Genomic DNA, 27,088 nt, shown 5'->3' with positions numbered 1-27,088 from the left:
AACTCTCACCCAGACTATTGCAATCACTTCTTCATATCTTGTCTTTGTGTCTCGTGTGTGGCCCTCTACAATCTGTCCATTACACTACTGCTGACATGGTCTTTTTAAGACACATGTTTCACTTGCATCCCTTACTTATAAGGTAAGTCCTGGGTCCTCGGCTTGGCATACAGTGCCATTTGTTACTGACTATTGTTTGCCTCTCCAGCTCTTCTCTTAGCATCCGTCTCTTAAACCTGCTACTGCCCCAAAACAAAGTTAATCCCATTTTAGTTAGCTCTGTTTTTGTATGTGCTGTTTTCTTTGTCTGTCAGTCTTCATTCTTCCTTCAAAACTTAGTTCATATGTCAGATTTTTTGTGAAGTCTTTGTCGAACACCTACCCGAGTATAGAGGTTCTTAATCACTTATCCTGTTACTATATGCACGGTGTATATTCCTCATATTGTAATTATTTACTTATATTTCCCTGCCCCCTTTATGCAGCTACTTGTTCTTCTCTGTATTCCCAACCAGTGCAGTAATGGTGCTGCTGGCGGTTCAATAAATGTTTATTGAGTTGAGTTCTTTACTGGTAACTAGGTTCATTGAGCTCTGATGTTACTGACAGATATTATTAGCCCCAAATATTTAATCCCAACTGTCACAAATTTAACACAACCAAGTTTTTTTTTTAGTCACACATACAAGAAGGAAGTTTTTCATCTTATATTTTCAGTCATTTGCAACAGCTTTCGTTAAAGCCTTCCTTTGTGCCTGTACCTTGCTTTATTCACACAGGCTACTGTGATTGAGTGAATAAACACCTAGAGTATTTTACAGATGGGGACTTATTATAATCATAACAATTGTTGGATTAGGGTTCATTTTTTCGTGGCATTATCTTCTACGTGGCTCCTCGGCTGCCTCTTGGGTTCAGGTGCTTCTCCTTAGTCTGTTCTCTCAGTAGAGAAGGGGACTTGACACGTGGAAATTATCCTCAAGAATCATCTCTGCCTAAGTGATTTGTGAGAAGAATGTTTTTTTCTGTCAATATACATTTCAAATGGCACCCTTTTCACTACTGAAATACGAATGTTCTTTTGTGTTTATTAAAATAATAAACTGTTATTCATTCAAAGGAAAAGCTTGGCAATTGTCTTGTGGCCTTGGACACTAAACACAAGTGAAGTTTTCATATGATGCCTCATCCAGATTTTTCTCAAGAATAAATACCAAAATTCTTAGAGGAAAATCTCTTTTCCTTGTATTTTTCACGTAGAAGCCTTGGCGTGGGAGAATTCTGAGATTGTTGGGAAGCACGTCTGGAAGGTGACGTGCAGAGAACAGCTCTGTCAGGCTGTGCTGACACTTGAATCATGTGAGCAAATGAGCAGAAATTGAAAAAAGCTTATCAAAGCAAAACCACAGCTGCCTGATTTAGTAACACTTACCTGATCTAGACCGTTTGCTCGTGAAGAGTCTCCGCCGTTGCCTCATGTTGCCTCATGTGGTCAAGACCCCAGTTGCCGTTGTTTTTCAGGTGGATTGGAAAGTACACAAGCTTTGGAATCAGAGATACAGGTTTCATTTTACCAATTAGTAGCTTTGTGGTCTTAGCTAAATCAATGAAGTGTACTGCATCTCAGTTTTCTGAATTGTAAAATGAGAACATTTTCACTGACTCTATTTGTAAATATTAAATATCCGTATTAAATGAAATAGTTATGGAAGTGAACATTTGTAAATATTAAAGGAAATAATAGAAAAGCAAATGAAATGTTTGTAAATATTAAATGAAAGTGCTACCTATGTTGTCAGACACACAAGATGTGATTTACGAAAGATACTTAGGTTTCTTTCTTTTTAAAAAAATCTGATCTTTTCTTGAAGCGTTTGCTTTCTCATATTCTCAGCCACATCTAGAAAAGCTTAGAAATGGCTTTATTACATTAGATTGACTGGACAGAGCAAGAAAAGAACTAATCTCCAGAAGATGAGGTTTTGAAAATAAGTAGTGGCAAAGCAATCCAAGTTCTGGCCTATTTGATTCATTTTCTTTTAAATTAGGTGAATGACATACTATATCTGCTGTCTTTAAAAAATCTTCCACTCTGAAGAAACGTCATATGTGCTCACTCGTAAAAAAAAATATTTTAAAAATTAAATTGGCTAATGGAGGCAAGCTGAACAATAAGCATTGCAAGGTGGTGTGTGATGGAGAAAAAAGAATTGGTGCACTAGGGGTAGGGGCCTGGGATGGAGGCTCTCTGTCATTATCTGCTGAGTCTGGGAAGGTCAGTTAACCTTAGGGAGTCCCCCTGTGAGAGGAGGCACCACCTGGAGACAGGGAGCGGATTCCGGTAAAATCTTACATCCCTTCTAGTTCTGCTACTTCCATACTGGGAGTTGGAGAAAGCGCAGCCTTTTTCTATGAGCATTTATTTTACTTAATATTACAAGCATGTTTAATATGAATAGGGTTATACCTTAGAGTTTGGGGAGTAGCACAGAGAATTTGTTTCTCTGTGCAGTCACTCTTAAAGGCTGAATGGAGCCAGTTTCTTTGTTCTCCAAGTTGTGACCCATGAGACATCACAATCCCAAGATTGTACTTTCTGCTTCCTTTAGTGACCTACTAACTTTTATTAGTCTTTTTTTTTTGGTCAGGATTTTTAAGGTCAATTAAATGGGCTGGAAAGAGAATAATTAAAAAGTCGATATCAGTTTGAATAAGAAAAAGTCCCCAGAAATGAAGCTTTGTTTTGAAAAGTTGGCTCAGTATGGGAGGGTAATCCTCATACAATGATGATTATAACTTAAACCTCCTACTTAAGTAAACCTAAATTGTGGGCTAGGTTAAATGAAAACTGACCTGTGCTTAAATGACCCTTAGAATCCTTTCCAATTCTGCAGTCTAATGGCTGAATTACACTTGATAGGATGCAGTCTTGGGGAAGATTGGATTTCTCAAGTGTCATGCCATTCCATCTGAATTGTCAAGTGAGTTCAAAGCCATCATGGTGGAATACCATTGATAGCAAAGAAGTCCTGCCTTAAGATGAAGGGCGTGAAAATATCCAAGCAGATGCGGAGAAGCCATCTGTCCTGAGATCTGGGGGACATTCCTGTACTGGGTGGAGAATTGTACTCAGTGGGCTTGAGGATCTTTTGCAACTCCTCACATTTTCAAATTCCTTCATTTTAAATAAATGAGTGTTTAGAACAAGTGGAGCCCTGCATTTTCCTGGAAAACTAGGGTGGACTTCATTGAGGTGAGGGACAAATGAGTGTTCTTTTATACACTGGTCTGAGGAGCACCGTATGCAGGTAGACACTTGGCAGATACCCTTGATATTTTGTTTCTTTCTTTATGGGATTACTTTGAACTCAGAGTCAGGTTAGAATGTCACTGCCTTGTCCTGCTTTAGCGATATGTAGGCGGGCTTAAATACAGTCACCATCCTCAAATAGCTGGTTCTAGTAAATTAAATGCCCTCTACTACTGAGGAAATGTATGGGTTGTAGATGCTGAAATAAACCAAGTTAAAAATATTTATTACACAAAAGAGATGCTAACTGAAAGAGGCCTGTATTCTTGTTCTCCCAACAATTTCTCGCTTGTAAATGGCATGTCTGAAGAGATGTCAAATTCCTGGTGTGTGCATGTGGAGTAGACAGCTGAGCCACAGCTGCTAAATGAGACCCTGCCTCCTTCCCCTTCTCTAAGAGAAGAAACAGGGAGAAAGAAGTGAAAGAGAACTAGTGCCAGTGGCTTACTTAAAATTCATTGACTTGAGAAGTCTGTGAGTTTGTTGGGCCAAGAGGAAGCCATTATGCATGAAATCTGCTTTTCCTAAGGGAACTCTTGCCATTGGCCATAGTTTGTGCAAAAACGTATTTTCTTTCTCCAGAAATCTTTTCCTGCGTTTGTAGAAATGCCCATGGTATCTGCCTATGGTTTGTGGCTGCTTGTTGAGTCTGCATTTTTCACTTGGTAATACCTGGCTTTCCTGTTGACTTTCTCCTCAAATTTGATGTTCATCTTCCCTTTGAAGTGCTGATTTCTATCCATTTCAAGAAAGTTCAGAAATGCCAACTTTGCTTGGATTTGGATCCTGGATTGGAACCTGACTGGCATTATGACCTTGAACAAATCACTTGAGCTCAGTAAACTAAGCTTACCTTAGTTTCTTCATCTATAAAATGGACATAATGCTACTACCCATCTTTTTAGGTTGTTGTGAGGATTAAATGAATGACTTCACGTAGAACAATGCCTGCCGCATAGTAGCTGGTCATCATTAGCTGCTCTCATTACTATTGCTGCTGCTCCTGCTGCTGGGGTTTCATCTCGACCAGAATGGCATCTATTTCTACATCCATTTCTGTCACCACTTCTGACACTATTACAGCTTCTGTCGCTACTCTTACCTTGAGCCTAAATATGCCATTTTGGAAGGAGCATTGAAGATGAGTGGAGAGAGACGTTGATCTACTAATAAAGCAACGGTCTAATAGGAACAGCACTAGAAATTAACATGTGTTCAATGTCACCATTATTAATACGATTTTAGAAATTCTTATGGATTCAAATAAATATACACACACATACATACACAAAGGAGAACAAACAGCATTATTTAGACATTATGAATTTATATTAGAAGTCCCAGTAACATCAACTGTAACATTATTAGATTTAGATGATTAGAAAAATGACTGGGTATATAAATTTTCAAAAAGTGGGTGGCTTTCCTAAATATCAGCAGTTAGCAGTAAGGAAATATAATGTTTGAAAACCTAGAAAGAAATATGCACCAAAATGTTAGCATTGATTATCTTTGGTTGGTGGGACTGTATGTGATTTTTTTAATTAAAAAAAGAAAACAACTAATGTTTATTTAGTACTTACTATGTGCTGTGAACTGTGTTAAATATTTTTTGTATATTAAAAATAACTGTTGGCTTTACACTGTATTTGTATTCTGATCAAATATTTTCATTAATCCCCTCTGAGATCCATACAGCCTTGCTGTGTTTTGTTTGTGAATTCTAATGCTTCTAAAGATTGTAATTGCAAAACTGCAGACCAAATGGCACATATTGTAATTTGTTGTTACTTATATCTGCTTGAAGCTGTCAATATGTAGAGAATAGATTTGATCATAGGATTGAAATAAAACTGCTCTCAATTTAGGAGTGGAAACTTGAAAAATCTCCTCCTCCTTTCTCTGTGTGAAAATACATGTTTATATGTTCTGGTGTATAATGTATACGATAATGTTGACTGCTTTAGATCTGACTTTTCTCCATGGTAACACTGAGATTTGGAATAAATGCTGTATGCCTGGCACGCTGGGTCCTTGGAGAGATTTACTTTGTGTCTCAAATGTTTAAGAGGGGGCGTGTGTTCATTTGGTTGTCTTTGGAGGCTGTCGGTGTTATTGTGATTATAAGTTTAAGACTGGGAAGAAAGTTTTACCACTGAAGGCTCAGCCAAGTTAGTGACTGGGCAGCAAGTCAGCTCTCCTGCCTCTAATTACTTACCCTGCAGGTCCCTTCCCCTGCGACTTCTCGACCAGTGTTTTATAGTACTATAAAATTTTATTCTTTGACTCACACAATTCTCACTTCACCCTTGGAGGTGTAATTAATGCCATTGAGTCAGATTCAATAGCCTTTCACTCATTGTGGTCTCTAAAAAAATCACACATACCTCAGTTCAGGACTTCATTTTGCAGACGTTGCCACAGCCTGGTGCAGGGCCACGTGACCAGTCGCTAACTTTTAATGGCTTTTAATGTTTTGGTAAAGATAATTTTTCTTGAAAACATGATCATGTGATTGTCAATATCTCTACAGCAAAAAGAAATCTTTTTGTCTGTTTTACAAGATGCTTCGAATAAATGAAAAACAAATCCTAATATGAAATGTAGCCAGTCCTTTTTATGGATTACTAGGGGGAGGGGTGGGGTGGACTGCAGAATCCTATAAATCTATGATTGTCATCTTATGGGGGGATATTTTCTTGTAGACCTGATCCCAGCAGGGAGAAGCTTCCTAACCTCACATTTCCTTTTAGATGAGGCAGTTCTTAACAGGTTGGGGATTAAAACCTGTTGAGCAAGAATCTGAATGCCTCTTACTTATCTAAAAACCTTTTGTGTATTATACTGGCAGTTCTTAAGGAGACACAATTCATGGTATCATGAGTGGTTACGCCAATTACCTCAATTATGGTTTTGCCACTTAGGTTGTATAGGTCACAAAGTCCACTCTCATGTCCATCTGTGGCTCACCTCACTGGACTCTCACCCCCACCCTCTGCCCTCTTGGACTCTTCAAGCTCTTAGTCTTTAGCACAGCTTCCCCAGGGCCCCACCCCCAAGTCTCTCCTGTTCCTACCCCAAGAGATGCTTTCATGCCCCTGGGGCTCTATCATCTATTTTCTCTAGCCCAGCAGTACTTCCTGTTACTAGGCACTCTGCAGAGCTTTTCCTGAAGGAATCTTAGTCAAATACAATTACTTGGAATATCAGCGGATTGCTTGCTCAGCACCGTGATTTTCATTTTCATGCCTCACGTCCTCCGGCACTACCTCCTCCGCACGTCATCTTGATCTAAGTAAATCTATGGTAAAATCCAAATTTTAGGCTAAAATGAAACATAAAATTGAGTGATAAAAGGAGTGATTAGGAAGGTACTTGAAGTTGAAAGATATGTTTGTGTTTCCACTAATAAGTTTAACATGTGATTTCACCAGTTGATTGAATTGTCTTCCACTAATTGAAAATGCTGTTTCTAGGAATAGATTCTGTTTTACTAATATCAGATTATTAGAAAAATGTGGAATTAAATAATGTTATGAGTAGTAGCTAGACAGTGACAATCATGGTCCAGGCCTTTCACATGGAAATACACCTGTATATGCATTCTCTGACAAAGTTGCAAACCCATTCATTGCAGATGAAGTAGCACGGAAATGCTTTTGACCTGTTTAGTTCTCTGTTAGGCCTTAATCTGTTTTTCATTCTGGTTGTACCTTCAGATGAAGCCTGAAGTTACCGACATGATAAGTGAAAAAGTGCTAAGTTATGTTATTAAAAGTCAGGAGAATACTAGGAAGTTATACTCAAAGCTATTCTTTTAGATAATTTTATTTTTGGCTGACTTACAATGCTATTGCTATAATCAATCTTATCTTGAGTGTTTTATCATAAAATGTTACTTCTCATAAGTAGTTTCCTTTTGTTTGTTTTTTCAATCTGCTTAAATATCCAGTTGAAGGAGTTGGTGGCTGGGGAACGATACTTGTATGTCATTAATCTTCTATGACATTTTCTTCTTTCCATTTGTGCAATTGGTTCAACATTTCTTTACCTCTATAATATCTTTGGATCTTTTTATTGTCTCAACATTTGCCAAATACTTGCTGGATTCTAGACTGCCTTTTAAAATATGTTTTGTCTTCGTCTCTGCCAGTTGATAAAGTTGAACATTTAGGTGCCTCATGTGAATTAACTATTATAATACCCTACAAGTGTTCATTCTTCTAAAGTTTGTGATTTTATTTGCAAGCAGTTTGGCTGTAAGTGCCCTTCAAGCTTGAAGGTAGCTCCGCTGTCTTTGGGTGTCATTGAAAAGACCCATAGATAATTTGTTTTTGTTTTCTGTGGGGGTTGGTAGCTGTAGCCTGTATTTATAGGATTTAGGACTGCACATATGTGAACATTTATATAGGGTAGATTGCTAGAAGTGCAATTGCTGGATTAAAAAGGAAGTGATTAAAATCTTCAATAAATAAAACCAAATTGCTACCCCTAAAGAAAGTGCCTCCTTTTGCTGCCCCGTGTACTGTCAACTCTAAATGTTATCAATCATCTGACGTTTTGCAAATGATATGGACAAAAGTGCTCACTTTTGTTGTAATTTACCATTGCTTGGTGAGTGAGGATGACAGACTTTTCATAAATTTATTGGGACATTAATTAGGGACAATTTGTTTTCACTAATTATTTGCTAAGATGACCTTGTAAACTCCACGTTGTAATAACGTCTTTATTTTATCTATTTTTAGAAGATACTATGGCTTGAGGTGCCAGCCTTCAAATGCCACCTTCCCACTGTGACTGATTGTAATCTATTATTCAAATCTGATTTGCCAACTTCTCACCCCCCCATATGTTTGAAATGAAAGATTTTCAGGTTTTTATGTTTCATTCTGAAGAAGCGTGTTTGCCTTTTATCAGTAAACTGTACAGTTTGATAGATTTAAAGTCCATCCTTCTGTTTTAGAGCAAGAACTGGAGGGAAAAGTAAAGTGAAGAATGTTAAATAAATGAAATACAGTGCTTCGGCTAATCATCTGAATTTGATAAGGCAGGGATATTTCAAGTCTGTAGATAGTTTTATACCTCCTATTCTTGGGAACTGTAAGCCCCTGATCTGCATGGCATTTTCAGCAAAACAAAGTTAACTTCATATCTCTATTAAATTATTCTTCCAGGCCTAGACTGCTTTTCTGCACTGAAGCATTTTTCGTATTTTTGAATTTCATATGAAATTCTAATCTAGGCAGAGTCAACATCTTTAAAATATTTTTATTATGTAAGAATAGTTGAATTGTGATCGTTTACATTTTAGGAGTTCTACTGGGGAGTGGAGTCAGTGGTGGCATGAAGTTCTGACATACACCTGAATTTATTGCCATAGAGCCACTTTATCTTTGCACAAAGGCTCAGAAATGATGGACTATTGTTGTAGGCTCATCTTGCGTTTTATAATCCTCCAAATTATTGGTCGCATTACTTTAAAGCATTTATGTAAATATAAAACAATAATAAGGATCTACCTAGATGTTTTCCTAACTAAAATCCTAACTTAATGATGCCTTCAGTGTGTATAGCATTTTGCTTTAATGTGATAGGATATTGTGGAGAGATTTTTCAAATTAATTGGCACAGTATTTGTATGTAGTAGGTGGAAGTAGAGATGGGAAAGTGAAGCCAAATTGTTTTTCTGTTGGTCTAGAGATGAGAAAACAAAGACACAGGGAGACCTGGATCTTGATGAGGCCTTGTGTAAAAGCTTAGTCACCATTCTCTTAATTAAGACTCTCTCCATTAGGTTAGAATGGCCATTGGCTTAGATGTCCCTTAAAGGTCTGTGTATAGCAGTGTTTTTTGCTGCTTGAGATATCTTTATTTTACGTGGTGATTCCACAACATGGTAGCCATATGCACTCTCCTAAGAAAGGCGATTTGAGAAGAGAAAGTTATTGTTATTCAGGCTTTCAGCACTGACTTGGTCAGAAGTTGACGCTTTTAAAGGCTATAGCAAAAGCCTCACAAAAACTTTGGTTAAAGCCCAGAATGCTGCTTTTACGAGAAAAGGGGCAGAGATCCCTGACAGCAGGGTTTCTGACATCACTCAGTATTAACGTAACGATTTGCGTGTGTTTGTGTGAGTGGCTTGTTTGCTGTGGACCTGGGAGAAGGCCAAACTGACTCTTCAAATGATGCTTAGAAAGAGAAGAACTGGTTAATACGTCCGATATCAGTAGTTAATATACCAATTGAAATGATGATATCCAACTTTCTTTTTCTAAATAAAGAAAATGGCAGAAAGAACCATAATTCTTTACTCTTAAGAATGTGTTTTAAGAACTATGAAAAACCCAGACGTTGATCTGTATACCTTCTACATTACAGCAAGTCTAGAAGAAACATTTCGATTAAAAAAGGGCTTCATATTAATGAAAAAATAGACAGATATGTATTTTTTTGCTTTTGAGATGCATTTTCATTACCTACGTTAGCTGATTATCAGTTCCTTGAAGTGTATTTTGAAGTCTTACAAAACTGAATTGTTGACCTTCTTAAAATGTAGTTGAGTATATTTGAGATTCCTTTGCCAATCTGATATAAAACTTTAAATGCACAGCCTCATGGCAGCTCTTTTCCCTTCTTCTCGGAGGCCGGGTTATGGAATTCTGTTTTACATGGTTTCAGCATTTCTCAGAACTCTCTTCGTAAATGAAAGTGATCTATCACTCATCATGCTCGAGCTGAGTCAGGAGCCACTGCTGAAATAAGCCAGGCTGGGTCTGATATGGGTGAAGTGGAGCCCACCAGGATCTCTCCACGAGAAACAAAACAAAACAAAGACATGTATAAGTGTGAGCTTGGGTGGTTTCCAATTTTACTAAAATGTAAATATGGCTTCAGTTGGGAATTTTATTTTTCAGTACATTTACTCTCTATTACTTTGTTCAATGGGTTTCTTTAGATTGTATATCTAATGCAAAGCAAAAAAGATGAGATTCTAGTGGAATAGATAAAAGGAAAAAAAATAGGAAAAGAGACTTGGGTAAATACATTAACAATCTTTGGAAATACACCTGGTTTCTGATCCTAGGATTAGAAAGACACCCATAAATTACCCAGAAATGTGAGGGCTACTGCAATAAATTGTCAGAACAAAATTACTTTTAATTTATTTTAATGTTTTTGAAGATAGAAGAGCCACTTGTTTATACATGTTTGGGGTGGATGAGGTGCAAAGTGAAGGTTATGAAGCAGGGATGATAGGATAGTGTTCTGATCATACAAATTCTCAGCCTTAAGTCACCCTATTTACATAAACTTTCTTGCACAGGTTAATCAGCCAGCCTTTTGTAGCTCTGTCCAATAAAGACCCATTCCTACCTGTGACGTAAAGCCTGAGAGACTTTGACATGTGATGGGGTTCAAAGTTCACTACACTTTATCCTCAAAGGGGGCAGCACCACCATGCCCTCACATGGCTGTGTGGATAGTGGTCTCATGGCTTGAGGTGATGCCCACTGGGGGAGCTGTACTGGACGATTCCGAAAATGTCTATTCCCACCTGATTTTGAGGAGTTTTTAGTGTAGTGGCTAAGAGTGAAGGACCCATAGTGCCTGGGTTCAGATCCTGGCTCTGAGACTTTCTTGCTCTGTGACCCTGGGCAATTTTTATTTTTTCTGCTATAAGGTACCTTTCATTAGTATGTTCCTTTTATATTTTAATAAACCTCTTTTCATCTGTGAAATCACTTCTATGGCTGTTTGGCATGTAATCATCCATTAGGTCCGTAATGAGGTTGGATGAAGTCACATACAGACTGTCAGGGCCGTCTAGGTCTCAAAAGCTTATTTTTGGCGTCCACTTGTGCCTGAGACCTGAAACTTGGGTATAGGGACTTGCATTGCTCTCACCTGTCTTCTGGGTCTTCTCCCACAGTGGACGTGTGCTCACAGGTATTGGAAACAGAGGATTGCTGGCCTGTTTTCTTTTATCTCCTTCCCTGATTCACACAACTTCTCTTCATTTCATTTCACTTCTAGAAAGAAAACTGGACTAGTGACCCACACTAGGAGATAATAAGTGGTTGAGTAAATCAGTGTATTTGTGTGTCCACACAAACTACCTGTATAAATATTTGAATTCTTGTGTGCATGTATTTGTTGTGTCACAACGTGAAATGTATTTTCCTTTGTGGTCTTAAAAATTTGAAGCCTTTAGACTTGAGGACCTTGAAAAGTGTCTTTAGCTCTCTCATATTCTCACTTTCTGACTTAACCTCTGCCCAGACAGATAATCTAATTTGGTTTCAGGCTGCCCTTCAGACTCCATTTCTAGTTCAGTTTCCTGTCTGTGTTTTGATATGTGGGAAAGAAAATTGAGTCATTTGGAGGTAATGCCGAAATCAGAGACCCTTGGTGGTAAGCTTTTAACCAGACTGTGTACTACCTATAATTTTCAAGTATACTTCAGATCCGAGTGATCTAAACCAGGGGTTGGTGAACTGTGGCCCAGGGACCAAATCCAGCTTGCCACCTGTTTTTGTAAAGAAAAGTTTTGTTTGAATATAGCCATACCATTGGTTACCGTTTGTGACTGCTCTCTTGCAACAATGACCAATTACGGAGTTGTGGCAGAGATGGTATAGCCTGCAAACCCTGAAATATTTATTAATTGGCTTTTTACACATTGTTTGCTGACCCCTGATCTAAAGGGAGGTATTTCCTGACTGAAAGCGTGTCTGGTAAGTGTTGGGGGACATCTGGGTATGGTAATATGCTAATATTGCCTTTCTGGAAACTCTTAGTCTTTCTGGGTAAATTATATGGGAGCCATTTAAGTTTTTTTTCTCATTTAGACTTTAGCTGTTGAATACATGCATAGGGTTGCATCTGTATAGCATATATACAGAATAAACTGTGAAGAACGGGGCATGAAACAAAAATAAGGGTGCTGTTAAAAAAAACTTGTTGAGTGTTAAGGGCTTTCCATGCATTATCACTAATCCTCATACCACCATACTGTGGCTATTATTAACTTGATTTTGCTGTGGAGGAAATTGAAGCTCAAAGCAGTAAAATAGCAGAGCTCTATTTAACCATCACTCCATTGCTGCATCTAGAAACACTGTCTCTCTTCTGCCACCTAAGTGGGTAGTGTGTGTCGGTTCCTTAAAATTCCTTAAGTGTTACTGATTGACGTTTGGGAGATTTTAATATTGCCTTTCTGCAAAGATGGAGGGGAGTGCAGCTGGACTTGCAACTCTGTTCTGGTTAATTCAGTCTTATTAAAGGAAGATTACTCAGTCAGTTGGAATATAGTGTTTGCTTTGAATCATAGACAATTTGTAAAGAAGTCTTTTGAGTTAAATAGTCTTGTATTATATATATTAAACATATATTCTTGGCTAGAAATGGAAGCCTAGGCATGAATAATTAGATAATTTATGGGTGTGTTTGAAATGAGCTCTTCTTTCCTCATTAAGAGTCATTTGCATCTATCAATAAATGATGGGTTTAGATTTCCACAAATGTTTCTCAAGTTCCTTTTGCTTTATGAAGGAGCCAGGCTCAAATAATGTTTTTGCATACTAATTAACCACTAAAAGGGCAAAGGTTTTTTTCTGGGTGTGAAATGGTTATCCTTTTACAAAGTTTTATTCATAAATTTTCTTATTTTGGTGTTTAACCAGAGCAATTTATTATGACCAGTGACTCATACTTATGCCCTCAAAGGCATTTGTTCTTGCATCTTCTTGGGTTATCTTTTCCTATTTGAATTTCAGTACTTTAATTGAGCAAGAGTGTTGCTTTTCCTTACAGCAGATGTAAACTACCTCAATATTGATCGTGGTATGTCAATTCTTATTTTGTATGTTTAGTATTCCCAGAAGTGCGGAGTTGAAAGGGGGAAAAATCTATTAATCCCAGTAGATTTCAGAGGAAATATGAACTTTATTTAAAAGTATCAATTTTTACACTTTTTCCAGTAATCTCTTTTTCTGGGAGTGGACTATATTGACTCAGAATTTAAATGGAATTACATTTAAGATAGTCGGTAATAAGTTCCTTTCCTGTTCTTTTGAGTTTTTTGTGAAGTATTTGCAGCTTTTTTGTAATAAGTTTTAGGGATTATAGGAGTGAACTTAGTTTATAGTTTCTCATTAGCATAGATAAAAATGACCTATTCAGAATGACCTACTTTAATTGTGTAGTGCGTGTGTCTTAATGTCATGTATTCAACTTTTTTTGTGTCCTTAATGCAAGAAAGATCATTCCAAAGTTGATGATCACTTACACAAACAAATTTGTGTTTCCCAGCTTAATTTACAATTGGAAAATATTGTCCATTTTTGAGGGTCATAAAACAACTGTGCTAAGGAAATTGTATTTGTCAACATATTTTGTCCAGAACTCTCCTCTTACTTTTTAAAACCCTGCATATTTCAAATGATTTAAGAAAATAAAAAGAAAAATGGTCTGTATTTTTAGCTGAATGAAGCTTGTTCTTTACGAACAGTAAAGAACTGTGAAAGATAATTCTGTATGTTTCTTGCTGTTATTCTCAGTCATGAAATTAAGACTGCCTTAGTGCCCTGGAGGGGAGAATGTGGAAGATCCTAGTACAATATCTTTTGAAAGAATGTCCTTCACAAAATGTTCAGAGCCGTCCAGGACCTTAACTGACTTTTTGCTTTTCTCCAGTTCAACTTTGTTCTAAATTAATCTGACCCTTGGTTTTATTGAAAGGTTTGACTTCAGAAAGAGTTTGATTTTAGTATTCAGTCTTTCGTGAGTTCAGAACGGATCTCTATTCCATGCTTTCTCATAGAGCTACCACCATCTGTTTAAATAAGCACTCAAGACTCTCTCCAAGTGCTAGATATTTAGGCAGTATAGTTTTGGGGTAGGGATGCTTTTTTTTTTTCTTTTTTGCTGAGGAAGAGTCATCCTGAGCTAACCTCCATTGCCAATCCTCTTCCTTTTTTGCTTGAGGAAGATTAACCCTGAGCTAACATCAGTGCCACTATTCTAATACAATGTTTTTTTGTATGTGGGACACCTCCACAGTGTGCCTGGTGAGTGGAGTAGGTCTGCACCTGGAATCCAAACCTGTGAACCCAGGCCGCTGAAGCGGGAGTGTATGGAACTTTAGCCACTCAGCCATGGGGCTGGACCCTGGATACTTTTCTTTTTTTTTTTCCAGTTTATTTTTTTTATTGTAGTCATAATAGTTTGTAACGTGAAATTTCAGTTGTACGTTATTATTTGTCAAACACCATGTAAGTGTGCCACTTCACCCCTTGTGCCCGTCCCTCACCTTCCTTCTCCCTGGTAACCACTAAACTGTTCTCTTTGTAAGTTTGTTTATGTTCCACAAATAAGTGAAATCACATGGTGTTTGTCTTTCTCTGTATGGCTTTTTTTTTTTTTCAAGATTTTATTTTTCCTTTTTCTCCCCAAAGCCCCCCAGTACATAGTTGTATATTTTAGTTGTGGATCCTTCTAGTTGTGGCATGTGGGACGCCTCCTCAGCATGGCCTGATGAGCGGTGCCATGTCCATGGTGAGGATCCAAACCTGTGAAACCCTGGGGTGCCACCGTGGAGCACACGAACTTAACCACTCAGCCACGGGGCTGCCCCCTCTGTCTGGTTTATTTCACTTAACATGATGCCCTCAAGGTCCGTCCACGTGGTTGCGAATGGGACTATTTTGTCTTTTTTTACGGCTGAGTAGTATTCCATTGTATATGTGTGTGTGTGTGTGTGTGTGTGTGTGTGTGTGTGTGTGTGTGTATAGCACAGCTTCTTTATCTAATCATCAGTTGATGGGCACTTGGGTTGCTTCCACGTCTTGGCTGTTGTGAATAATGCTGCAGTGAACATTGGGGTGCATAAGCCTCTTTGTATTGTTGATTTCAAATTCTTTTGCCAGGGTAACATTTCTTTTTTAAATTAAATTTTAAATTTAAAGATTTTTTTTTTGATACCTAATCTTTTTTAGTACCAGTCCTTTCAGAGAGCAGCTTAAGAAGGGAGAGAAATTTGGCAAATCCAAAATAGCTGGATTTTTCTTTTCAGGTGAGCAGCTTGCAAAGCCCTCTAAGTGGTTTGCCATAGTGGAAGGCAGACCACTGCAATGGTAAATCTGTCCCTCAACTGGCTGATTAGCAGAGAGGAATTAGCAATCTGTGGCATGGCTCTTCAGAAGTCATTTTCTTCCAGAGGTCAAGGAATGTATGGTCACCATTCTCTGATGTGATTTGCTGCAGTAGTCTTATCACCAGTAGCAAATACAACAACTGGAGATATAAGATGTTTTCTTGCTCATTTTTCATCCCCTCTGCCTAACTAAATTTCTTAAACATCATTTCAGTATTATCTCCTTTTGTTTTGCCATCTAGCTCAGTGAAACTTTAAATTCACGAGTTATGTTTTTATTTATGATTTATAACCTTGCTAAGATATTTCTCTTTTACATAGATTACGATACTGTATATGAAGATGTCCTGAACTCAGGAATGTGTATATAGAAGGCTTTGTTTTTAGGGCTTTCTAGTGAGCCTTAAATGGTAAACATGGATTGTATGTAATGGAATTAGCTCAAGATGTGTTATGTGCTATCTGTATGTGGTTGAACCAAATTACCACCTTCGTTTCCCCCCATTTCTCTTTAAACTCAAAGTGGCTGCTAGAATTGTTATTATTATTTTACTTTTTATTTTTAATGTGGCTTGGACTATGTCATACTCCTGGGTAAAATCCTTTAATGGCTTCTGTATAACTATACAATGAAATCTACACATCTTATGATACCTAAAATCTTTCATATTTAGATTTGTTTCTGCCTCGTTCCCTGCATAATTTTCATGCTCATTGCACAGAAGTTTTTGAGAATATTTGAGATTCCCCAATATATCATGTTTCTTTAGGAAATTGCAGTCTTATTTTCATTCTGGTCTGGCGCATCCTTATTCATCTTTATAGGCCTAACTCCATGAAGCCTTCCTAACCAACCTGGGTGTAGGTAGCCAATCATTTGTCATTTGTATTCTCTGTGACTTTGGACATACTGTTACTATCCTTTATAGCACACTGTATTTTATTTATATATATATAATTTTCCCCTCTTCCTCTCCTCCTTGTCTGTCCATGCCATACCATTTATTGGGCCAGGAATAGTATCTTGTGTATTTTCTATCATCTTCTCCAGTACACTGTATTAGTCCTTAACATTGAAATATAAAATTCTTTACAAAAAGATAATTAAAAATATTTTACCAAAGTTTTATCGATATGTTCTATATGTGGTAAACAGATGTACGGTACCTCTTAGATTAGAACTTAGTTTAAACTGTAAAATCTTCTTTTAAAATTTTCTTGTCACTCAAGTCAAATAGACCAGTAACTGTTTCCAAGACTCTTGACTGATATGGCAGTGAGGTGCAACAAGCAGCAGGGGCTGACCCACTTATTTTGTATGGCTACTCCTAGTTGTTATTGCTAATAAGAATCTTGGAGTCTAAAATTAACAATGGCTATGAAGGACAGCAATTAAGGCCGTTTGTCTTCCAAATGAGCCAACATAGGTTTGACTGGCACTTTAAATTTATAGACAGAGGGCACTCACACTGTTATCAAGGGCAATGGGGACCCTGAAGGCATGTGTTGCAAAGCATAAGTCATTTTAGGGTTGTGAGAGCAAATTGTATTTTGAGAAAAACTTTCCCTGTGCCATGTGAAGATGCATTTCCTAGCATCCTCTTTTCATTGATTAATTTTAAATTAAAAAGTACATCATTTTTCATGAGAGCATTTATAAAAAGGCTGTTTTAGACAAATTGAAAAGACAATATTAATCTTTCAAGGTGCTAAAGTTTGGTTATTTTGTAGGATTGATGTGGTTTAAGTGATTCAAGGATAGCCACATGCATATTCTGCTTTTGAAAAGGTCATTAGGACTACAATGTCGTCTGGACATCCCTGATTTTAACTTCTTTGCCTGACATGCTGGCTTGTCTCCGTCATTGATGAGGAATATAACTTATTCATATTCAAATTCACAAACTTTTGATGAGGAAAATGAATTCCTTGTTTACAGAGAAGAATTTATAGTCCTGAAGTTTACCACTCCCAGAGAATTCACTGAGTTTCTTGACAAAGATCCCCATGGAAACTAAACAAATAAACTGCTTGAAAGGAGACAAGTTATTGGTTTTTCTCATTAAACCCACTGCTGGATTTTCATTAGTTCTAATCCATTTTCTTTCAAGATTAGACATATAGGCCAGTTCTTATTTTCATGATTTGAATAAACGAAATGTGTTGGGTTGTGCATGCCTGTATGTGTAGGCTGAAAGGCAAAAGTAATCATTCTAGTTCTACCATAAAATTATCCCTGAAAATAAAGCCAGAAAAAATGACTGATGTAAAGAGGAAAAGCTACCTCCATTTTTAAAAAAGAGGTTACTAAATAAAGTGGAAGTGGTGAGAGTGATTATAGCTAATCTGATTGGTTATAGACTTCAGGTTTTTTCCCCCTCTGTTTAAGTCATAATTGTATATGAAAGTAATCTGAATAAGGTATGGAAGAGTGTATCACTAACTTCAAATACCTTAGACTCTATGAAGCTTTATATGTTTCGTTTGCTATTAGGAGTAGATTTCAGAGTGTTCCTTTAAAGCAAGGAATTTAATAAGACTTATGTATTAACTTTACCCTTTTGAACTTACATTACAAAGAAAGACACTTTTCATTCTTTTCCTCCCTCCCCTTCTCCCCACTAAAGTTGTTAAAAACTATTTAGATTTTAGTTGGTTTGTATATTTCAAGAAAGCCTCACTATATGTGTATCTTCTATTATTTTTAATATTTCAAAATCTGTGCCTCAGCCTTCTGAGGCTTAAACTGGTTTCTTATTCAGACAGAAGCTACTGATAGAAATTTTATATTATGTGAAAACTTAATGAGAATAGTGATATATGGGAGTACTATTTATTATTATACTTATGAGTACCACATTATGTATTTCAATGTAACCTTTCCCTCTCCAGCGCCTTCTGCATTTTTAGCAAATGTGTTTAGAATGTACCCATGGTTCTTCTCTTCTCCATTTAGGTGGCTGTACGTTTGATGATGGTCCAGGGGCCTGTGATTACCACCAGGATCTCTATGACGACTTCGAATGGGTGCATGTTAGTGCTCAAGAACCTCATTATCTGCCACCCGAGATGCCGCAAGGTGAGAATCATTTTGGTTACCCAGTGTTGGGGGAATCACTTTGGATTATGTAGCATTTTCTTATAATATTTTATTTTTTTCCTTTTTCTCCCCAAAGCCCCCTGGTACATAGTTGTATAGTTGAAAGTTACTGAAGGAAAGGTGAAGAGTACATTAAGGCTCCTTGATGTGGTCAAGGAGCTTGACCACAGGAGAGTATTACAACGAATTATTTTGTTGTACCTAAAATAAGAAAATATGAGGCCGGCCCCATGGCCCAGTGGTTAAGTTCTCGCTCTCCATTGCAGGCTGCCCAGTGTTTTGTCGGTTTGAATCCTGGGCGTGGACATGGCGCTGCTCATCGAGCCATTCTGAGGCAGCGTCCCACATGCCACAACTAGAAGGACCCACAACTAAGAATATCCAACTATGTACTGGGGGGCTTTAGGGAGAAAAAGGAAAAATAAAATCTTTAAAATGTGAGATCAGCAACCTTAGTTTCTATTTGATTAAATTACACAGGTTTAATCCTAAAAGACGAAGGGAAGGACTTCTATTCCCTGGTCGGGGGAGTGCTTCTCTCCATGTCCCTCTGGTCAGGAGCATGCCAGTGGCTCTGAGCATGCCAGACTGAAGACAAAATTGTCCGATATGGGAGGTCTTTTCTGAGTAAATTGCAGAAAAATAGGGCTGAGCCCTGTTCATTCTTCGCCTAAACTTTGTCATAGGCTTTGATTTTTGGTTTTATGAAATAATGCATTTTCTTATTGTTTAAACCAGTTTGAGTTGTTTTCTCTCTTACTTGTGAAAAACACATTAACTAACATAGGATAGCAGCAGATGTATACTGTTTTATATACTATCAGACCAGTATATGTGCCTTCACTTAATATTAATTTGAGACTAATTCCAAGCTCTATGTATATATGTTTGGCAATAACTTATTAAATTGTAAAAATTGAATATGTAAACAGGAATATTAAAATATAATAATGAAGAGAATGCACTATTTTCATTCCAATATTTAGAAATGTAATATATATTTATATAACAATTATGTATATATAATATACCATATAATAATATTTAATAATGTAAAATATTAATATATTATGGAATAATGTAGAATCATTATATAATTATGGTATATAATCACATGTAATTGTTGGGCTGATTGCCTATTATTAAGTTTTAAAATATATTTTCAATATTTTTATTATGATTATTTTAAATACTTTATAATTAATTTTTCTAAAAATTCAGAAAGACTTTCCTAAACTGAGTGTGATTTTAGATATGAGAATATTAGACATTGCCATTAGAGATAAAAATGTCAATTCTGGTGATGGAAGGGAGGAGATTTTATTGGTAGTACCCCTGAACTTACTAAGTAATATGATATAAAAAAACCAAAAGGAAAAATAAGTCAACAGTAAACAACAGACCTCAAGGGCACAAAGTAAACAAAAACCAACCTAAAAAGTTACATTTTCCAATTACAATTTGTAAATGCATATAGTAAATATATCCTTTGGAGAGTTTTTTATTGGTTCTCCCTGTGATGTGTTCTTTGAGAGAAAGGTGAATTAAGTCTGCTTTCTATTCTGAATTGTCCCCTTCCGTGGCTGAGTAGGCAAATGGTTGTTTCTGAAGCTGGACTGAGCTCTGACTTCCTTTCCAGAGGAATAAATTGGTACTAGGCAGCTGGCACGCTTGCTTCGTATCTTTGCCCTATGTTGTCAGCAGACTCATTTAGTTTTGTGCATAGGTTTGTATTTTTCTTTCAAAGGTACATAACCTTATTTTCCTGGTACATTTTAATTAAGGAGACTCTTGTAATATTTCACCTGAGTTTTCTCTGTGGTATATTTAGACTGAAGTTTTTTATATAAAATTAAAAGGGGTGGGCTGGGATGCACACATTTTGACTGTTTATCATCAGAGAATAATCAGAAAGATGTTGATTTATGGAAATGTTACCATTGTTAATTACCGTTGAAGATGGGTAATGAAAAGCTGAAGAGATGCTGCTCAGATGACCTTGTTGGCTCACCTTTGATGAACAGCTTAATCGGTGGTTACAGTACAGGATGATATGCACGGAAAATGAAAGTGTTTGAAATTCAGCCACATCTTCCAATTAATAGGACATTAAGTAATTAATCATGCAGAGGAGGGAAAAAGGTCATGGCCACTTTATTTTTGCCGAATGTAACTTGTATTTATCTCAGAGAAGGTGAAAGAAAGCACTCATGTTTATAGTCCTCTTTTACTGTTCTCTTTCTACAATTTATACTATTTTTTTCTCCATTTTCCTTCTGATATTGCTTTAAAATGCTCACTGAACATTATCTGTCATAAATTAGAAAAGAGAAGACTTTTAGGTTTATTTTATTAAAATTTTATGAATAATCCATGTATTTTCAAATAAACAGACATGCTTTTTCATTTATTAAAAATAAATTAAACATTTGGTAACTAAGTAAGAAGGCTGGGTCTCTGATGCAAACTTGTTATTGAACTATTGAACTCTCTAAACAGTATTTGGACTTTGTTAATTGCCTTCTGCTTATTCATCTTTTTTGGACTGGAAACATAGAAGGGAAAAAGAAAGACGGTGAATTAGTAAATTAGAATCAAGGAAGAATGAAGGAGGGTGGAAGAGAGGAATAGTGAAAGAAAGAAGTGAATTCTCCTCACTTGAAGGCATATGCTATCGATAATGGCTTAAAATGTCCCTCAGCAGTTCCTAGCCCTGTACCACCTTTGTCAGGTGACAGTGATGGTCCTGAAAGGCTTGCCAAGTATGTTTAAAACAGCATACAAAAGAATGAGTACTATATTCTAATAGCTGAAAATCCTATGAAAATATGAGTGCCCACTCAACTCAGTCTTCAAGGAGATGCAAATTAAAACCACGATGAGAAACTGCTATACGCTCAGCAGAAAGACGCAAATCAAAATTTCAAGTGATGGTGAGACTATGGAGCAAGTGAAACGCCCATAGCCTGCTGGTGGTGTATAAATCTGTACAACGACGTTGCAATCCAAATGACCCAACAGATCCACGCACGGGTCTAAGCCCAGCAGAACTAAGTACACGTATTCTCCAAACGACATGCACAAGAATGTTTACAGCATCAGGATCCATAATAGTCTCAAACTGAAAGCAATGCAATGGATAAATCAAAGATGACATATTCATAGAATGGAATATTACCCTGAAATGTAAATGAACAACTTTATATAAATTTCAAAAACAGGCAAAACTAGATGATATTAGAAGTCAGGATATTATTTACCTGCAGGAGGGGTTGGCAGGGGTTGGCCATGATTAATGCTTAGAAGGTGGCGTGAGGGAGCTTCTGGATGCTGGCAATACTCTATTCTTGATCTGGATGGTGTTTTCACAGGTAAGCTAAAACTGAAAAGTCAGTGAACTGTACAATTGTGAGTCGTGTACCTTTGTCTATGTATCTTACATGTTAATAAAAATTGGCAAAAAACAAAGTAAAATAAAACCAATGCTCACAGGGATCTATAGGGAAACTAAACTAATAATTTAAAAAGATGTTATAGGTTAGAATAAAAGCTATATATATTTCTTCTTTTCCACCAACCTGGACCCCCGACTCCGACACTCAAAGATACTGCGCTCTTTTGACATCTCTGTTCTCTTCCCTCTGCTTAGAAACTTTCGTGTCCAGTTATCCACTCACCAAACTATTACGCCTTCTTATGCTACTAAAGATTTTCCTGACTCTTACATAATAGTCTACCCTCACATCTAAATGTGCTCCCCACTGTACTTTGTACATATTTCAATTGCAGCTATTACAGTATCATTTTTTAAAATGTCCTTCTCTCCACTAAACTATAATGTCCTCATGAACGTAAGCCATATTTTTCATCTTTGATTTCCCAAGACATTATTTCATTTTACTTGGGCAGAAATGTCAGCTTATGTAATGTGGTTTAAAATATTTTGGTCAAGGGTTAAACAAAAAAGGTTTTTCTTTCTCTCACTAAAAAATTAATTGAGTAAAACAATACCGCATTTCCCAGGCATCGTATTCAGTTCAGATTTTAATGTAATTAGAAGACCTGCACATAATTCTTAATATTTGGCCTTTGCCTTTATAAATGATTTCACCTATTTATTTTGGATATAATTTTAAATGTAATTAGTGCTACCAAGAAGGAGGTCCCTTTTAGGATTTCTCCCTCGCCCTCTCTCTCTTTTTTTTGTCTTTTGCTTTTCAGATTAATCCGCGTCTTCTCAAAGTCTGGTATATAAAAAAACAAACCCATAGAGACTGAGAGATGTTGCATGGAACTAGAAATTGTGCTTTGATCTCAAATACATCTGTGCCCATGACCTTGTTTGTCAGGTATTCTTTTCTAACTTATGACCTCATGAAACAAATGGATTGGGCCGTTTTCCTATATATTCTGTCCTAGATCTGAGAGTAGGGATCATGATTGACATCTCGATACATTTACCTTCTACTGTAATTATAAGTGCTTTTTCTTTTAACAGGTTTTTGTAAGTGACTAATTGAATTTTAGTTGAGAGTCTCTAGAGTACCCATCTGACAGTATTTAAAATCATGACTGCGTCGTCTCCTGCCTTCAATCTGGTACTTTTCACTGATAGTAATGTAAATCACTATGCAGAGTTCCTCTATAAAATGCACACACACACACACTCACACTCTCTCTATATATATAAAAATACACATGATAAAAATAAAAGCCCTCCGTCATTAAATTAATCTGAAGATTGAAACTATTTCTCCTCTGTTATGAAACTCAGTGAGGTGTGATTCAATAGCTTAAGCCCCTACTGGATCTCAGTTCTGCCCCCACACTAAAATGTGGAGAGCAAATGACCAAACAGAGGACGATGAGGAATGAACAGTGCTGTTCAGGAATGTGCCTTTATATTAATTTATTACTTTTAGAACTGTGTATACTTTTTTTTATCTCAGAGTTTAAAGATGAATTATTAGCCAGGTTGTTAAAATAAGGCTTGCCTTCTTCAAATATTTATTTGGAGAGACTTACTGTGATTGTGTATTCAATAGGGGGTGTGCACGGGTCACCTGATTTTGTGCCTGGCTCTCTTCTGATAGTGTAATGTAGTGAAAATCAAATAAAACATTGGTGTCCACAATTTGATTCATATGACGTTTTATAGGTAACACAATTTCAGCTAAGTTTTCTATTTAATGATACTAGTCTCTTAGTTTTACAAGAGAAGACAGTAAAAATTTACTAAACAATATTATGTAGGTAGTGTATCACCTTTTAATATATCTGAGGAGAAATTTCAAGGGACTTTTTGTGTTGACTTACCATTTCTAACGTATACTCTATCAGTCTAGGAACCTTAATCGCTTGTTAAAATGAGTGGATCACTTGGCCTAATATTTTCATCACTTTATTATAGATAGTTGATAGGAAGACATATGTTTCTACAGGTCATAACTGCCAAAATTTTACACATCTGAACTAACAGACTTATTTGACAGCACATCTACCAGAGTCAAACATGGCAGAGAGTGGGAGAACAAAGTTATGTACATATAGCGTTAGTAATGTGATTTTTGAGTTAAAATATTATGGCTAGTTTTGTTTGTGTGAGAGGATAGAGCAAATCAGACCCAATGTTGGTTTATTTTCCTTTTGTCATCTAGTTAACATTGTCTATTAATACAACCAAAGATAGTGTGTGTGTAAGCCTGTGCAGTTGTCTAAGGAGAACTGAGAGATGTGTGGTCATGGAGAGAAGAAGGAAGGGAGACAAGAGGGCAAGAGAGGGATAGGTAGAGAATAGCTTGACATCAGTTCATTACACAGGTAGGAAAACCTCTAAGTGTGGGATACAGGCATTCGATTCCAAGAAGGTGAGAGAGCTCGAGAACCTCAGAAGTTTAAAGCTGGAAGGTTATGCAACATTTGGTAATTTTCAGATGTTTTTTAAACAGTAGAATTCTGTTTTTGAAAGTAATATTCCCCAGTACTCAAATATATAAAATTGGTAGCAAAGAACCAATTGTCCTGGAACCTGCTTGCTTTGTACTCCCTATATCCCTACCCCAACCTCTTTCCTTCCCGCCATCCCAGCTCACTCGATGTGGCTTCTGTGAGAAACAGTTGGAGATGTAAGGCACCAAGGGACAGTTGGCAAACGATGGTTCCATGCACACTAGCACTTTCAGGTAAGCATCTCCGAGATGAAGGTACTTGCTACCATTAGCTATGGCTTACTGGTAGCTTCCTGGGTTTTACTATCCCAGGGACATGATCTATTCTTTTAATCCTCACATGAACCCTACAAAATCAGTGACATTTTAGGGGTAAGTAGAGTGAATAACTTATGTAAAGCCACCCAGGGTCAGGATTTGAAATTAAGTCAGTCTGTCTAATATCAAAATTACTGTTAACACAATACCATCGTGCTTCATAATTATGGTGTAGCTGACAGATTTCCTTGACTTGGTCATGGACATTTAAATCCACTGTAATGAGCTGCATATTCGATTTGATCCACAATGATTTTCTCCTACTTCATCTAAAATACTATTTCTTTCCAAAATCTAAAAGCTTTAAATGACTGTCTCTTTGGAATCTGAGACTTGCCGTTGTTTGGGACTGCTGCTGAGCTCCAGGGTTTGCTCATGATACTCTGATCCCCCAGGGAGATGCTTTATCTTTTCTTTGGTTTACCTGAATGCTATTTTTAGTTACTTGATGAACACTTGCCACCTGTCTGTCTAAGCAAACCTTTAGAAACACATATATTATCTGCCGTCTCAGAGCAGGTATGGTAGGAGAGAAATTCATGGACTAAAGGACTCAGACTAAAGTTTAGGGTTTGAAAATAATTTAAAGACTTTGTTTGCAGTGGGGTATTTTTGGACTAGAATTATGGGCTTATTTCAGTGTGCTCTTCCAAACCATGTTATCATGTGTCTGTTGGTGCTTTTTGCCCTCAGCGCAGCCAAGAAGGTTTACCACATTTGAGTTGCTTATTAAGAGCAGTGGGAGTCGGAGGCAGTGCGGGGTCAGAGAGTGAAAGGCTGTAATGGACCACGTGAAGGGGGAGCCACTTCACGAAGGCTGGGTCTTAATGTAAGGACTCTTACCCTTGTGGACGTAAATGCAGCATGAAGAATGTCTAAATTACAGTGAACAGAAATGGCATGCTGAGACAGGAATATTTTCCTGATATTTCAGGTACATAATATATCTAACTTAGATGTGTCCCAATATATCTCAGGTGGAAAAAAACAGTCTGGTATTAAAAAAAGGAAAAAAATTAATATTAGTGTCAGTGTGGGAGAACTTCCAACCTCCTAAATGAATTAGGGGTAAGAATACAGAGTAATTTCAGAGACTAGACAGTCTCCCTTCACAGGGACCTTAAAATCAATACTGGTCCAAAGTAACAAAATTACTTTTCCTGGGGGAGTGAGAGCAAAAGTACAGTTACAACGTTGTACTTCACTTCTCCAAAAATAAACTTGTCTCAGGATGGCTACGGAACTCTCAAAACGTTCTCCGTTTCAAAGGTCTTGTCTTTCAAACACAGAAAGAATGACAGCAAAAAAATCAATGACAGATACGTGATTAAATTAGGGATTATTTAAAAATATGGGATGTTAATTACCTCATGTAGTTAATATTGTTAAAAATATAGAGCTAGGCTTATAGATTTAATTATCATTACATAAAAAGATGCTTTTAAAATCTTGGAAGACTCTCTTCAAACCTAAATTCTGCTGAGAGTACTGTGGTATGTTGTACAGACTTCTTCCTCTCCCCCAAACAAGAAATTATGGATTGAGAAATATTCGTCAATAAAAAGTGAATGTTTTGTATACCTAGAACACATGACAACTTAGAAATGCCAGCACCATATGAAATCTTCACCTAGGGAAACAGGTTAAAAAGATATGCTGACTTGCTTCTTGTAGTTATGAGAATAAAATTAAATAGGACAGTTTCAGAAATTTCATCAAGTTGATTATGTATTTCTATACCTTCCTCCAGTTCTTAAATAGTTGGTAAATTAAATAGAAAAGTGGGGGCCGGCCGGGTGGCACAGGGGTTAAGTTCACATGTTCCACTTCTCGGCAGCCCGGGGTTTGCTGGTTTGGATCCCGGGTGCGGACATGGCACAGCTTGGCAAAAGCCTTGCTGTGGTAGGCATCCCACATATAAAGTGGAGGAAGATGGGCATGGATGTTAGCTCAGGGCCAGTCTTCCTCAGCAAAAAGAGGAGGATTGGCAGTAGTTAGCTCAGGGCTAATCTTCCTCAAAAAAAAAAAAAAAGAAAGAGAAGTGGACTAGCAAATTTGGCTATTCAGAAATTATGTTTTGAGTGTGTGATTTTTATCCATCCCAGGCTAGACTTTATTGGATATTTAAAAAATTGCTTTTCTATCTAATTCCAGGCATTTAAAAATGTTACTTCACTAAATTCTCATAAAAGCCCTTTGAGATCTGTATTAACCTCATTCTATAGATAGGGGACTGAGGTTCAGACATGTTAAGT

The 27,088-nt window shown here is 37.0% G+C and overlaps 1 protein-coding gene across 13 annotated transcripts in view; it reads left to right on the top strand.

The window, feature by feature from the left end:
• PTPRK (protein tyrosine phosphatase receptor type K) overlaps nucleotides 1–27,088 on the top strand; it is a 503,420-nt gene that overhangs the window by 99,059 nt on the left and 377,273 nt on the right. For all 13 annotated transcript variants that reach the window (XM_023651053.2, XM_023651052.2, XM_023651049.2 and 10 more), the window contains exon 2: nucleotides 18,424–18,546. In XM_023651053.2, coding sequence (XP_023506821.1) covers nucleotides 18,424–18,546 — 123 coding nt within the window. The remainder of the gene's footprint in view (nucleotides 1–18,423; nucleotides 18,547–27,088) is intronic.

This window comes from Equus caballus, chromosome 10 (assembly GCF_041296265.1).
Source record: "Equus caballus isolate H_3958 breed thoroughbred chromosome 10, TB-T2T, whole genome shotgun sequence".
Lineage (NCBI taxonomy): Eukaryota > Metazoa > Chordata > Mammalia > Perissodactyla > Equidae > Equus > Equus caballus.
This window is presented reverse-complemented; position numbering and strand designations above follow the sequence as displayed.